Source organism: Lissotriton vulgaris, chromosome 3_1 (assembly GCF_964263255.1).
Source record: "Lissotriton vulgaris chromosome 3_1, aLisVul1.2, whole genome shotgun sequence".
NCBI lineage: Eukaryota > Metazoa > Chordata > Amphibia > Caudata > Salamandridae > Lissotriton > Lissotriton vulgaris.
In genome coordinates this window covers 197,501,511-197,517,873 of record NC_141689.1, presented here as the reverse complement: position 1 = coordinate 197,517,873, position 16,363 = coordinate 197,501,511, and the positions used below count along the sequence as shown (strand labels likewise).

General features: G+C 41.4%; 1 protein-coding gene across 12 annotated transcripts in view; it reads left to right on the top strand.

Annotated features, from left to right (window-relative positions):
- Positions 1–16,363, top strand: part of CELF4 (CUGBP Elav-like family member 4) — a 1,334,281-nt gene that overhangs the window by 1,256,857 nt on the left and 61,061 nt on the right. For all 12 annotated transcript variants that reach the window (XM_086960321.1, XM_086960314.1, XM_086960320.1 and 9 more), the window contains one exon: positions 14,911–15,076. In XM_086960321.1, coding sequence (XP_086816447.1) covers positions 14,911–15,038 — 128 coding nt within the window. In that variant the 3' untranslated portion in view covers positions 15,039–15,076. The remainder of the gene's footprint in view (positions 1–14,910; positions 15,077–16,363) is intronic.

Below are 16,363 nucleotides of genomic sequence, written 5' to 3'. Positions count from 1 at the left end.
TATGTACACATTTCTGGTGGTAGTTGTGTATGGTGCTCTTGATGACTTGGATTTTATTTGTGTCGTTTTATTGTGTCCCATTTCGCTGTGAACCCCTACTCTTGCAAATGTAACGTGGTGAAAAGCGTTACCTTTTTCTGTGTCAGTTGCAGGTTGTGTGCCTGCATGAATGACCCTCTCATCATGCTCCTGCACTCAGTAAGCTATACTGACATGATTCTTATGCATACATTGGGTTATTTGTAATGTGGACTACACCGACCAAATGTGGTCATCAAGCTCTTAACATAACATTTTAATTTACATCTATTGCAGATTCACACTTGGTAAATGAGGGTATAAGCAAAAGAAGAATAAATGGAGAAGCAGGCACAAGTACATCATTGTCATTCCATCGAAGAAAATAGAACATACATGGCCATATGTACTTCTTGCTCTTTGTGAATGTAAACTAAGAAAAAAAAGTAGATAAGCTAATATTTTTTAACATTCCATTTCCTTTAACCCCTTCGATGCGTGTGACAAGGCCAGCTCGTCATGGGCGTTACCTGCGCTGTGCGTGTGACGAGTTGACCTTGTCACGTAACGCGGGATTTTCAAAATCGCAGCGCTCAGAGGGAAAACCGCTAGCGGGCATGCGGTTAAGGAAAATGAGCTGTATTAAAAAAAATAAACGTTTTTTAAAATTAAAAAACAACTGGAGACATGGTGGTCTGCTAACCCTAGCAGAAGCCATCGTTGTGATGGCCTCCAATGGCAGTGGCTTGGAATTTGCAACCTACCTCATTAATATGCTTGAGGAAGGTCGGATTCAGACCAACTACGATTAAGATTTTTAAACTAACTAATTAGTACATAAAGTATTTCTTTAAAATACTTTATTGGGAGCAAAAATACTGCTAGCAAATTGTGACCAGTATTTTGGAACCAGATGTTTTAGTTCATATGGACCATAGTCTTTCATTGCTTGCGCAAATTGCGTACCCATTAAATATTGATACTGCGTGTATGGTGTTAACCGGGTGTGTCACTGATGCACCATTTTGAGTTTTAGACCTCAGAATGGGGGTATTGATCTGAGCAATTGCAAGTGCAAATTGTTAAATACCACTGTAAGTCAGCTCAACTGCAAATGTGCATATTTCCACTTTGAAATGACCATCTGCATGTTTCCAGTACTGGAGATGCGTGAACCTGGAATTTGCATAGATTGCGCATAGACTTTGCAATTACCGTCTGTATGTTTCCAGTATTGGAGATGCAGAAACCTGGAGTTTGCATAGATTGCACGCAGGCTTTGCAATTACCATTTGCATGTTTCCAGTACTGGAGATGCGTGAACCTGGAATTTTCCATAGATTGCGCATAGACTTTGCAATTACCGTCTGCATGTTTCCAGTATTGGAGATGCAGAAACCTGGAGTTTGCATAGATTGCACGCAGGCTTTGCAATTACCATCTGCATGTTTCCAGTACTGGAGATGCGTGAACCTGGAATTTGCATAGACTTTGCAATTACCGTCTGCATGTTTCCAGTATTGGAGATGCAGAAACCTAGGGTTTGCATAGATTGCACGCCGGCTTTGCAATTACCGTCTGTATGTTTCCAGTAATGGAGATGCAGAAACCTGGAGTTTGCATAGATTGCACGCAGGCTTTGCAATTACCGTCTGTATGTTTCCAGTAATGGAGATGCAGAAACCTGGAGTTTGCATAGATTGCACGCAGGCTTTGCAATTACCGTCTGTATGTTTCCAGTAATGGAGATGCAGAAACCTGGAGTTTGCATAGATTGCATGCAGGCTTTGCAATTACCGTCTGTATGTTTCCAGTAATATAGATGCAGAAACCTGGAGTTTGCATAGATTGCATCCAGGCTTTGCAATTACCGTTTGTATGTTTCCAGTAATGGAGATGCAAAACCTGGAGTTTGCATAGATTGCATGCAGGTTTTGCAATTACCGTCTGTATGTTTCGAGTAATGGAGATGCAGAAACCTGGAGTTTGCATAGATTGCACGCAGGCTTTGCAATTACCGTCTGTATGTTTCGAGTAATGGAGATTCAAAAACCTGGAGTTTGCATAGATTGCACGCAGGTTTTGCAATTACCGTCTGCATGTTTCCAGTAATGGAGATGCAGAAACCTGGAGTTTGCATAGATTGCACACAGGCTTTGCAATTACCGTCTGTGTGTTTCCAGTAATGGAGATGCAAAAACCTGGAGTTTGCATAGATTGCACGCAGGCTTTGCAATTACCGTCTGCATGTTTCCAGTAATGGAGATGCAGAAACCTGAAATTCACAAAGATTCCATGCAGACTTTGCAATTACCGTCTGCATGTTTCCAGTAATGGAGATGCAGAAACCTGGAGTTTGCATAGATTGCACGCAGGCTTTGTTATTACCCTCTGAACCAAATCTACCGTTTGCACCCAAATGAGGAGATTGAGAACCGCAGCAACCTAGTCTAGGCTGGAGTGTTTTTTTATCCAAATACATTTTATGCCAAATCAATGAAGAGAATAGTTCAGTTGATATCATGGCCATGACGTAGACACGATTTGAGAAGTATTGTGCATTCCTTGCTGAAAGCTGGAGGTTCTGAACCAGGTACATTCCAGGATCCGTCAGAGACTTTCAATGTTGCTCTTGTTCTGAGACATGTGGCGCTCAAGGCTCTAGAAATGAGAATTCTACTTCTGACTCACATACAAAAGCTACCAGAGCCTTGCACTCCAGTGCCTAAGAACTGATTCATAAACCAATAGCCTTTCAGGTTCTTCCTCTTCCGCCATCCTCTGCTCTATTCTACATAATCATTCCATAAGGGACAAGGGCAGAATCCGTCTGTTATGGTGAAAAGGCTTTTGAGTGATCTCCCAAAGGACAACATGGATGTGGGCTCATTCGACCCGTGTAAAAACTAGACACACACATTTCCTTTTACAAATTAAATTTGCATCCGGTATCGGGTATGATTGTGTACCGGAATAAGAGAGAAAAAAAACAGTGTACAGAAAAGGGATTTCAAACTATTTTTCATGAATTGTTTCGAAACGTTCAGCATTCTGGTACACATTTTTACCTGCTACTCAATACTGTTGGCTGATGCGGGTGCAAACTAGGGTTTAGCTCCTAACTGGCAAAAACAGGTGCGAGATATATCTGAGCCCAGTTTTGCATTATTGCTAAGGGTTCAATAATACAGCCAATCTATGGTTCCAGAAGGTGTTGACACCTGTTAGCTCAATCAGGCCTTTCTACCTTTTTGTGTGTTGTTCTGTGAGTAAGATAGTGTGCTCTATGCTCAACCCACCATCCATTCATGTGTTCCACCACACATTACATGCTCATGTGCATGCTGGTGCTTAGGATTCTTCCGTCTGGAACCAGGCATTTCTGCAAGTTACTGGTCACAAGTCCTGATTAGCTCCTGCAAGACAGCATTTTGGAAATGAGAGAAGTGGATGACAAGAGTACACATACAATTCCTTTTTCTAATACTGAGGAAGATCTTGGCAAGTTTCTCAAACTGGAGCAAGGAGGACAGACATAGAAATTAATGGGAGAATTTTTTTTATGCCTCTATACCTCACTCGTCTTATTAACCCCTTCGATGCTCATGACGAGCTCAGCTCGTCATGAGGTACACCTCTCGTACACTCATGACGAGCTGAGCTGAACAATGGAATTTCTTCTTCTCCAGCACTAGAGGAGAATACCATCAGCATCGATGGTGTTAAGAGAAAGACTTCTTCCTCTTACTTGCGTTGGGTTATAGAGACACCTCACATTAAAAGGCCTTAGTTGATTATCTTTGATACTTTGCTTGTGGCTTAGAGGGAATATGGATAACCGATTTAGATAGGACATAAAATCCAGACCAAGGCAGCCATGGTGGTATGGTATATGAATTGTGTTGTCCAAATATCATCCGACATGAATATTTGTGTCTTCAATGTTGTTTACAAAGCTACCAGCCCATTAGAGTTAATTATAGAAATTCTACACCCATTGGGGTAATCTTTTTGTACACAATGTGCATGTCATATGACATTTCTGTAGTAGATATTCTGATATACAACCTCCAGGTCAAAAACGGGATTGAATAATCACAATTTTATCAAGCTAGTGCTGGTCAAACATAAATTGTAGCCAATGAAAGAAAGATCAGAATTCAAGGTGCTGTATGTGGGCCATCAAGCATCATCAGAAATAGAGCCGCTGCAATACCACATTCGAGCAGTTACACAGAAGAAGTCGGGCAGAAAATAGAGATTCAGCAAAGGGTCAAAGTCAGAAATTGAGTCGGGCAGAATGCGTGCCGTGCAAAAGGCCGGCTTGTGAAACGCAGTCCCAAAAGGATTCAAAGAGAGTATGATCATGACTCCTTTTCAAGGTAGTTAAGAATGGGCTATTTTAGAGAAGATACCAGGTAAATGACCTGCCCCTTTGGTTTGTATTCCACTCTTGTGCTGATGCTTGCCAGTACCGCTACTCTAACCAACCACAGGAAAAGCCCTTACACGGCATTAAATCAAAATTAGCATTATCACTTTCATCAGCAAAAGCAAGTTAAAATGGCATTCGAAGAAGGGAATTGACAGACATAAGTCCTAGTAGGATTTAGAAGGTTGTCCAGATTCAAAAGTTCTATTAAAATGGTTCATGTGAAAGACGCGTCAGTCTTGATTCCCTCCCAGGAAGCAAACCCACTGCTATGGAAGAGGAAGGAGAAGGTGCTGGCCCCCGCAGAGGAGCTCCTCTGTCACAGATGATACTTTATGGATCTAAAGTCTTCTCAGATAAGGTCAGTTGAATGCCACCTATGTATTGGGTTACAGCGGAAGGAAAATGTAGTTCCATTGCCAGGCGACTTGGGCGCTTAGATAGCCTTTGGTTATCAGCTATGTTCTGATCACTTGTTGTATTACTTTCTGTAGCATTTTGTTTGTTGTTTAGCTTTATGTAACCTGTTGCCACCATCACAGCCCTAATGGGATGCATGAAGCACAGGTGTTTGAGTATCTGGTGGATCTTATATGGAGAGAAGGGTTCGACGGTATTTGCTCGTGTGAACATAGACTTGCTTCTCACTTCTATCCTTGTTGGATGTTTAGAAGAATTTGGTATTTGAGGAATGAAATAACAACAGACGCGGAGCAGCAGATTACACATTTGTGTGTATGTGCGCTAAAATGTCCGTAGGGTGCATGTGGAGTAGGAAATGGCGCAGAGCCTACTTGTTGATTGAGGAATTTTCTAGAGAGATTTGCCTAGTAGGAGTTGTGCATGGATACTGCATGTTGAGTAAGATTTAATCTGAGTTGAAAGTAGATTCCGCTAATCCTTATGCCATGTCATACCATATAATGCTTATGTTATGCAATGTTAAAGTGCTGTAAACCGATCCATGACTACCATCTTCAAGAAAATCAATCACTAGGACCATTTTAAATAGAGGACATCTCTGTTTATAAGGTAATCTTCCAGTTGTTCCAGTTTTCCTTAAGATGTTCTCAGAAGTGTTTTTTCATTGAGAAGCATCCGCCTCTTAACGCAGGTTTATTTAGTTCTTGGCTGGGAAACATTCTAATGGCAAAAACCTTAGTGGTCAGTTCTGCTACTTATACTCTTATAAGACTATTCTCTTAAAGTTCCAGTTATAGATTTTCCTAGATTTCTTGCTATCTAATAACAAATAAATTCAGATTGTTAAATTAATATAACGTAGAGTAGGCTATTTTTAATAATAATTTTTGAAAGCGTTAATTTACTATTGTATATCACGGTGTAAACAAGTTAGTATTTTCTTTAAAAATGACACTGGACAAAGTGGTTCATGGTTTTATTGTTGTAGTTAGCTTACAATAAAAGATATTGAAAGGATATCCTTGTATGGTCGCTGTAGTGACAGTATTGTGCAAATTACTAATGTTTTGTAAGTAAGGATAGTCAGGTCCTCCTCACAGTCTTTGCTAGTATTTAAACATTTAGAAATTATATTTGAGCTGGATTGTTTGTGGGCCTCAATGTTTGTTTTTAATTAAAATTATTATGGTTGGTTTAGTTATATATATTTTGAAGCTCCTTTCTACCTTTTTTAACATTACTTTAGCTCGTGTATGATTAGTTTTATTCTGCTCTATTCCCTTCACTTCAGTGAAGCTATCAAATTAATTTCCTAGGGCAGCAGGGACACATGTTCAACAGCAATCTTTGTGTGGGGTATATCTATCTATATATGTATATTCACTGAAAAAAGCAAAGGTTACAGGGACGTTATAGTTAGGCTCAGATGTCACTCTTATAAAGTTGGCACAATGATATTTTGGTGGAGAGTCATAATAAATGGAGATCATCCATTGGTGACAAATAGGGTACAACAGGCATCGTTTTTGTAGGTGTCGGGCACCACAGTCTAGTAATATATGTTTGCACAAGAGCTGACAGGTAAAGTGTGCCTGTTTTTAAATCTCCCACTGTGTTTATCCAGTAGAGAAATGATCAATGCACTTGGCAAGTGGGTGGGATGATTGCAAAGGGAACAGCTTTGGTTAAATGCAGCCAGGTACAAAGTAGTGCAGCTTACATTTATTAACACCTTTAGCTTCTTTATGGACTAGCCCTTAGTCATCTGGAGATTGGGGAGAATTATAGTGGTTTTTAAATGCCTCTCAAAGTTAGCTCCTTCCACACCTGCATTCCTTGTTTCCAATTCACAAATTCTTTTCTGAGACAGGTTGTTGGTTCTCCAGACATACATGTGAGTTACGCATGAATGTCTAGGGATATGATCAGTTTATTTCTGGAAAACGGGAATCTGGAACTAGACCAGGAAATTCGGGAGCAATTTAAGTTAAAACTATGAGTAAACCACAGCAACTCACAGGAAATGCTTTGTAGAGTGTTCCCTTGGCCATTCATGTTCACCAACATGGCAATAATGATAACAAGACATACACAATCCAGAAGCTGTTCCAAGCACTTCAATACCAACAATTTAACTCAGGGGAATGAGAACTCACTGCAGAGCTGTGTGTGTAAGCTCTAGAGCACAGGTTTCGATTGAGTTAGGACCAATCCAATCATTAAGCCCCCAGTAAATAAACCATCTAGGGGGAAAAGTCAAGTTTTTATGTTAATGGATAAAGCAAAGTTTTCCCATTGTTTAAACATGGTGGGCCATGAAGACAAGCTTGACCATGACCCGGGTGCATAAATATCTGCACATTAGTCTGATGCTCCATTGAAAGTTTGACTTATGTTATGTTTATTCGCTTTTTAGAGTTAACAACTTAACTTAGTGGAGAACATTTATTAATCAAAACTTGACGTTGTCCCTTGTTGAGTAATTAGCCAGAATAGTCAGCAATGGACTACATGTGAACCGAAAGCGCTAACAGATAGGTACCGGTGATCTGGTAAATAATGGAACCCTCTATTGATTTAAATGGGTTGTCACTAATTCACGTGCCCACTACACCCTGAATTCCTAATATCTGTTGTTCAAATTCTTTAAGAGTCCATCTTCGTAGATGATAAAAGACATTCGAGCGATTTGCCTGAGCCTGAGCATCACAGGTACCAAAGAATAAGAAACTGATTGAGGGGTCTGGGCTAGTGGCTGGGTGAAGTGCTGAATCTGGAATAGAATCAACCAGTGGGATTTCCATCACCAAAAGTGGAGGGAATTCCCCTAAAGGATCTGCCTTCAGATGAAGAACTTTCTCAATGAATGTAAGGGCTTTCCATTTATACCCGGTTCTAAATAAGGCCCTAAAGATAAAACGTTATCAAATCTTACTTTGGATTATCATTCTTGTAACTATACATCTTCATGTGAGAGGATGTATTATATCAGTATAGCCCACTTCCAAGGGCTACAGCAGTTGTTAAATGTCTTGAGACCGAGTTATAGGCCAGAGTCATGGGCGAGTGCCCATAATGTGCTGGAGGCAGGGCTGGACTGGCTATAGCGGGAACTGGGCAATCCCCCAGTGCGCTGCATGAGTGGGGGGCGGGTTTGGGGTGGAGGCGGACGAGCACTTTGCCAGGGCCGGTTTTGATTCCCAGTCCCGCCCTAACTGAAGGTCCTATAACAACCGGCATAGCCCAAGGAAGAAGTGCTATAATGCTGTTAGCACTTTCAGCCCTCTGCGGGTAGTATAATATAAATTAAAAAAGTAAAAACATACAGGCTTTAGACCGATGGATAAGAAGGTCAACACCAGCCATTATTGGTCCATCTAGTCTTCAGTTGAGCTCTTAGCACTCCAGTATTTTAATGTGTGTTACTTAGTTTTGCTAAGTGGGCTAAGGAGCTTGTTCACTATGGATATGTTTGTCTGCAAGATAATCAAAGTTTCATTGATGAAAATTCGAGTAAACCAGTCATGAGTGTTTTTTTATGGATTTAGTTTTGACATATTTGTGAATTTATCTATATAACTATAAATACATATCTATATATACACACACACACACATGTATAAATTAAGCACTACAAAGACACCAATAACAACTTCTAAGATGTAACAGAAATCAGTTGGAAATGTTGATAATTACATTTCATTAAATGCCAGAAACCTATTTGCCACCAACTGGATCCAATAGAAATCCTTGTAAACTTGTATCTGTGACATTTTCCACCAAGAAAGATTTTTCTTTTTATTGAGCTTGAAATGTAAATACTGAATGAAACATCCAGTGATAGAATAATCTTATGAAACATTAAAATATCTATAAGGTATAAGGGGAGCACTAAAGCAAACCTGTGTCGGTGAAAGGGATTTTAAAAGAAGAAAGAAATATTGTGGGACTGTGCTGGGGAATCTTTGAGGACATAAGAAGTATGGGATTGACTTAGAATTAACATTTGTAAATGTAAACCTGTAGGTTTCCTTTTATGATTTGAGTACATTTAAAGGGTTCATAAAAATTCCAAACCATAGTTGTACATATTCACGAAATCTGTCGAGTTATGTGTGTATAACTTAGCCTAAACCAAAAACTTGTCAACTTTTTATTTTAAAACATGCTAATTCATTTTCAATGTTAATAGTTGGTTACATCTTGTATCACACAGCGATGTGGCATTATTCGTCGTCTAGGATATTCCAACTCGATTCATCTTCCCTTTCCATTCCCCGCCTCTCTCCCCCCTCGGCAGTACTCAAATATAGAAACTTGGACGATAACATTTTGGTTTAAATAAAAAATTGCCTCAGAGCAAATGTACAGTGTACACAGCTTTGATTACAGATTCCTTTTTGCAGGTCGCCAATAGTTTCTGCCTCCCCCCCTCCCCCCCAGATCACATCCCAGGACAGTGTATGTGTTGTGTGTTATTGCAGTATATTATTTGTCTATGCCCTTCAAGACCGGTGTGTCTGCCGGGTGTTCCTGCTACTCTTGCCCTGCTATATACCCTCTTCCCATGGGAGAGCTAGAGTTGGTCTCTCTATATGGGTAAAATTAAATTTTAGGGTGGAAGTGTCAACCATTGATTCAGTTACTCCTGCATACCAGGCTCTGCTTATTAAAGATTGTCTAGGTTCTATTTATTTTTATTTGCTAAATTGTTATATTAACAACTTCACTAATTCATTTAGGGCCAGATGTAGGTAATTTTTATTTTCCGACCTCTTAAATACCGAGTCATACCGACTCGGTATTTCAGAGGTCGGAAAATAAAAATACCGAGATGTAGGTAATTGCAGATGTGCAATTACCGAATCGGAAACAGTCGGTAATTTCCGATGCGGTAAATACCGACCAGTTGATGCCCATGCATTCCTATGGGCTTTGAAGCCCATTGGAATGAACGGGCATTTACCGGTCGGTATTTACCACATCGGTAAATACCGATAGCCACAAGGGTGCAGGGGGTGTCACTTTGACACCCTCTGGCACCCCCAAAAGAGGCTCGGTGCCATGTGGCAGGCATACCTGCCCTAAGGACAGGTCTGCCTGTCATATGGCATAGGTGTGCATGCACACATGTGCATGCACACCTGAAACGGTATTTTACCATCAAGTATTATTTGATGGTAAAATACCGATTTTGTACTGCTTGTGGGACTCAGAAGAGTCCCACCTACATACCAATTTACCGGTATCCATGATGTTACCGACTCGGTATTTTACATACTCTGTAAATTTACCTATCGGTAAATTTACCGAGTCTGTAAATTACAGGGACCTACATGTCAAATTGCTTTTACCGGGTGGTAACGGCCGAATTCGGCCGTTACCACCCGGTAAAAGCCTACCTACATCTGGCCCTTAGTCTTTTATTTGAGGAGTTGTTTGGTTTTATAATGAGTCTAAAACCAATTGGGTCTGGTGCTGCACTCCGACCTCGATTTTTGTTATGTGGCGGCTTTAATGCCAAACTTGGGATCAGTCTGAGGAGTTGGGTTTTACGGGCTCTGTAGTGGAAGCAGGACCCTTGGACATTAGAGGGAGAGAGCTGAGGAATTGTCTAGTCTCAAATAATCTTGTGGATTTGATCGACTGTTTTCAGGGTGGAGGACCGAGTAAACCCACTTTTAGTTGGGGGCACGGGGTATCCATAATTGATTATATATTTGCTCCCAGGCACTTCCGTCAGATGTGCTCTAATAGCCCATTCATAGAGACTCCATGGGGGGTTCATAATGCATTGTCTATAGAAGGGGTCCTCCCCATGGGCTAGGACAAATCACCCACAGTATATACTGAAATTAATCAGCATTCAAGAGATGGGCTTAGATTCTTTGGGTTTGTGAAGGATCCCAGCTTTACGCTTGGTCTCCTTCTTAAAAAAATCTGTCACTGTCTATGGAGTGTTTGACAGAGTATCCTGGCGAAGACATCTGTCTGCTATCAACATTTATGCATATGCATTAAGAACCATTTGCTGAAACCCCATTGGCCTGCCCAAGATCATCCACGGTGGTTTGAGGCAAATTGCTTGGAGGTCATTCGCAGTTTGAGGAAGACTCTCTTAAGGCGCCCAAGAGTTATTGGGGAGGTTTGAGTGGCCAGTAGGGTTTACAAATGGACTTTTAAGGATAGGAATAACTTTTTGAATAAAAGGGACGGGGAAAATCTGGAAATGGCAGCTACACAGAATAATAGTAAAGGGTTCTGGGATATTGTTAACAGGTTTCACCAGCTGAATGCCTCACCCAACCAGCTTTTAGTTTGTAATATATCTGGTTTGGAGTGGGTCAAGCACTTTACAACTATCTATCAAGTGGCTGAGGATACGTTTCGAGGTGTTATGTTACAGACACATTTGGAAAACTCTCCACCATTTCAGGCTTCTCTTTCGGAGGTGATGTAAGCCATCAGACAGAGCTCTAGTGGTAAAGCGCACGGGCCAGATCAGATTCTCATTGACCTAAAGTGTAACATAAATGTCTGAAGTCCCTTGCTCACTAATTTGTTTAATATTTCCCTGTGTAGCAAGGTTCCGAACTCCCAGGCCCTTTCAATAATCGTCCCTATCTTTAAAAAAGGGGACCGTCGACCTCCCAAATGTTACAGGCCGATATCCCTCATTGATAGTACAGTAAAGATCTTGGGGAGGGTAATTTCCAATTGTTTACAGGCCTGGGCCAGTGATGGTAACATCTTGTCCCCATGTCAGTATGGCTTTCATCCAGAACTAGGTACAGTGGAACAGTGCCTTAACCTGCACTTGATTGTGGGTAGATACACCATCCCCAGGCGCTGCCGATTGTACCTGGCATTCATGGATTTAGCCACCTTATTCGTTTGCGTGAATAGGACCAAGCCATGGCTGATTTTGATAGATTTGCAATTTCAGTGCTGCTGGTAAACTTTTTCCTTATATTACATGAGAATTTAGGGATTAAGGTGCGATATGGTCGAGCTCGGGAAACTTCTGATGTGTTCCCTCTAGTCAGTGGGGGGCGTCAGGGGTGCATTTTGGCACCTCTGCTTTTTATGCCTATATTAACAAATTAGGTACCCACTTGTCTTCGACCATACCGAAAATTGCTAATTCACTCGTCCCAGCGCAACTATATGCTGACGATGCTGTTTTAATGTCAAGGACACCCAGTGCTTTACGTATTTTGTCTCATTAATGGGTAGTTTGGACATGTCAACAAATTAAGGGCAATTGCACATACTGGCATGTGTCTGGACAGAAGAACTGTGTTATCCGTAAGGATTAAAGACCAGACTTGGAGCTCTGTGCAGAATTGTAGTTACCTTGGTGTAACCTTTGACTCAAAAGGTTCTTGGCAACCCCAGGTTAATGGCGCTCATGCACAACTAGTCAGGATGGCTGGGTCTCTATTGATATTCGTTTAGGGGATAGATAGAGCATTATTTCCCCCTATATCAAGATCTATAATTTGTAGGGCGGTCCTGCAGTCACATGTGAAGCTGGGGTTTAGGGGTTTAACAACACTTCCCCATATAGGGGGAATATAATAGGACTTGTAAACAGCTCTTGAGTCTTACGTTAACTAGCTCTCATTTTAACTTGCATTCGGAATTCAATTTTTTATATGTTTCCGATTTTAGATTAGCATGTGATCGAATGCCAAAGCAAGTTTTAATAGAAAAGTGATTTCAGATTGTCTCAGTTTACACAGGGTCTGTTAATCCGCTGGGTGAAATATGTCCATATGTTATTTACTGATATCTGTCTCCACCAAATGTTTATTGCTCCTGGTACCTTAAGGAAAATGATAAGAGGCTGGTCCCAAAGGATGGAGGAGCTTTTTAGCAAGCACTCTTTTCATAATTGTTTTATTTTTCTAGCATCAGGAGAACCAGTATTTTATTTATCTTTAGAACTTTAACGGTGGGAGAGGTCTCTTCTTTTTAAAAAAAATGTATGTATTGTTTCAGCAAACAGCCTTACAATATTTTAAGAACATGCAAAATAAAAGAAACTCAATAAAAGCATGTGCACAGCAATCTATCAACAAATTAATTGGAAATATTAAAATGCAAGTACAGTGAGATGCTAAAAATACACATTTCCATCAAAGGCATACAACCTAGAATATAAATTCTTCGGCTATAATAAAATGTGAGTGCAGTGAAACAAAAAGTACACATTACCAATGAAGGCAACATCCTAAGTGAGAGAAAAAATATGTGAGTTATTTCTTTTCAAGGTGTAAACAATCTGCCAACCCACTTAGGGATAAGAAGCACAGTGCATACAAATGGCACAGAATTGTGAAATTTGTGCAAAAGGTAGCAGCATGTTCATTATGGGACACAGCCAGGTTCACAGAGCCTATCTACTTAACAACATACCTAGAGTAGAAAGCAACTAACCCAGGCAAGGCCACTTAACCCATAGATATGACGCTATGGGGGTGACCACGTACATATTATCTGGTTTAATACACAGCGCCTTTGCTGGTGTAACACATCTAGCCCACAGTATTTAAAAAGGGATGGAGCCACTGTGCTGTGCGGCTATATTTTTTGTGCAAAACACAACAAAATGGTTTTGATTGTCCTGACCACGAATCTACCATCACAGAGGTCGTATCTACTGTCAAGTATATGTATACATATAAGAAAATCCCTCAGATTTAGGGCAGGCACGGTTTGGCATTCTTTATGGTTTTCTATTGTAGCAAAGTTCTGTGGAGTAGTATATTAACCTTTCCTTGTGATTGGTCGGCTGAGCAATCTTTGTTGCTTTATCTGTTTTTTTTGCTTTTTTTGCAAAATAAATTGACAATTCCTGTTATCCTGTCTTAAACATATGCTGAAGCCTTCTGCCTTAAAAAACTGCAGAGATGCCTTGGCGTATCCTCAATTGTTAAGTAGTCCTGATGTTTGCCATAGTGTTTGTTGTTTCCTGAAAATGTCCCTAAGCGGTAGGAAGTCAACGGAAGGATAATGGCGGATTATCTGCGTAGTGCAGGGACCCGCTGCTTTTGCATTAGCGGGGGCGTCTCGCTGCTGTGTTAATGCTCTTCACTTCAGAGGTTTTTCTACTGCACAGAGATATGTTTTTATCTGATCTGCATTAATGCTTTAAGTCTTATGTATCTATTTTTATTGTATTTTATTCCTGTGATGAATTGTACAGTGCTCTTTTATGATTTTTACGTAAAATTGAATAAAGATATATTGAATTGAATTGAGTTACGCATATGTGCTAACAAGATCATGGAACAGCAACAAAGCAGGGGTAAGAGGTGCAGGTGGTAGGTCTGTAGCAGCAGGGGTCAGTGCAACCATAAAGTTTAGTGAGAAGAGAGATAGCCAGGCCTTGGACTAATTGGGAGTAAGTTGGAAGGAGGGAGCAATAAGTGCCTGCACCGTGAACAGAGTAGAGAGAATGCATGTACAATATGAGGAAAGCAGAAGGAAGGTCAGTGGGCAAAGGAAGATGCAACTGAGAATGGCTTCCCTCCCACTGGCCCAAAGCACTTACCTGCCTTTAGTTGCTGGTTTCCTGTTTCCGCAACTGACTGCATCCGGCCCGGTCGGTCCAGCACACCTGAGGCATCAATCTTTGCATTTTGACACAGGGCCTCAGCTGCAAAGTAATGGGAAGGTTGGCCAACAAGAGTAAAGATGTGGTTCAAAAAGCTGATGTGTATGGGTTTATTCTGGAACTTTAGCTTTGACTGCAGTATGGGAAACACCGCTCAGTATTTTTTCTATGTCATTCTTGCTGTGATCAGATGCACCAGGATTGTTAAGGGGGTTCCTGGTGAGCATAGAGCCCAAACTGCCTGAAACTGGGTGCTGCTTCCTCCCATACTGCAACCTGTAACCCCCCCCCACCCATTGGCAACCATCCCCGCTCCTTCCCACCCACACATGTTCATCTAAGTAGTCTCACTATACGTGTTGTGCTCTGCTGGCCTTCGGCTTGTTAAACCCCGCCTTGCATCGTGTTTTGACAGGTTTTGTGAGTTTTGACAATCCTGCCAGTGCCCAGGCCGCCATCCAGGCTATGAATGGCTTTCAGATTGGCATGAAGAGGCTGAAGGTGCAGCTGAAACGGCCGAAGGATGCCAACCGCCCTTACTGAGATGTTGCGGCAGTCGCTGGAAACAAGGACTAGCACAGGTAACTGCGCATGGGCCGTGCAGGAGCACCAGGAGCATAGTTAACTAGCGGAACGCACGCTCACTCTGACCCAGCGGTCTCCCCAGGGAGGCCGCTTGCAGGGCCGCACATAGGTACTCACGTGTTTGCTGTGTTCACTTCCAATTGTATCTCAAGAGGGAGGAGAGAACAGGCACAGAGAGTTACAGGAAGGGAAGATTGTATAGAGATCAGTCAACACCTTCTCACTTTAGCAGGAGGAACACTACATATGCTACATATGGGCCCACCAAAGACTCCACAGAAAGTACCCTGAAGGGCTTGTTTGTACCCAGATAGTATTGTCATGGCGAGATGCAAGGTTTCTTACGCGGAGGATCTCTATGTGTTTGCCTAATTTTCTGAATTTTTAAAGACCTTGCAAAGACTATAATTGAGTCCAAACTTTCTGTGTTCTGTGCATAACTGTATGAAGTCTCAGGTTTTTGTAGGAGCAATTTCCTGCGGGTAATGCCAAGAAGAAGCGTTTCCGTGCTGGTAATGGGGCCCAAAAAACTTCCAGCTAACGTGGGCTAATAGTATTTTTACTATTTCTGCACCCAATTTTTGCATGAAAGAAGCTGACAAGAGTTCAGCAAGAGCATGCACAACTACATGCAAAGAACGGGGAGTGGAAACTGCCAATGCAAAAACCTGAGTGAAGCCGGTGCGAAACATACGCCCTAGCTCTAAAGAATTAAAAGGCCCATCCTTCACCTGTTAAGGGTACCGCATATCTGTTTTTTCAAGCACAATATTTTTCCATGCAGTACAATCCTAATTCAGTCGACAGACTAATTTGCATGTAGCCAGGTTCTGAGCTGGGATGGTGCAGTGAGCTAAAAAACGGTGATGGATCAAGCCCTGATCTGCTGACTGGGTAGGAGTATTCTGCATCATTCAGAAACTCTGTCCATCAACTTTTCCAAAACGTACAATCCTAATTGGATCAGAACATTAACTGGTACAGACCAAGCCACGCATATTGTATGTGACATGCAAACCCAATCAAAGATGCACAATTTGTGCCTCCATTCTCATTTTGCTTGGGCACCCTCCTCCCCTTTTTATGCGGCTCTGATCATTACATAGAGGCAGATGCGGTGCCGCTTAACTGGCTTTGGGTTAACAGTGATTCTCGCTTCCTATGCCAGTGGTTCTTAACATGTGGTCTGGGGACTCCTGGTGGTCCACAATGCCTACTCGAGACGTGCGCCTGCTTATAAAATTCAATCATTTTAACAGACTGCTGAAAGTGTACATAAATAG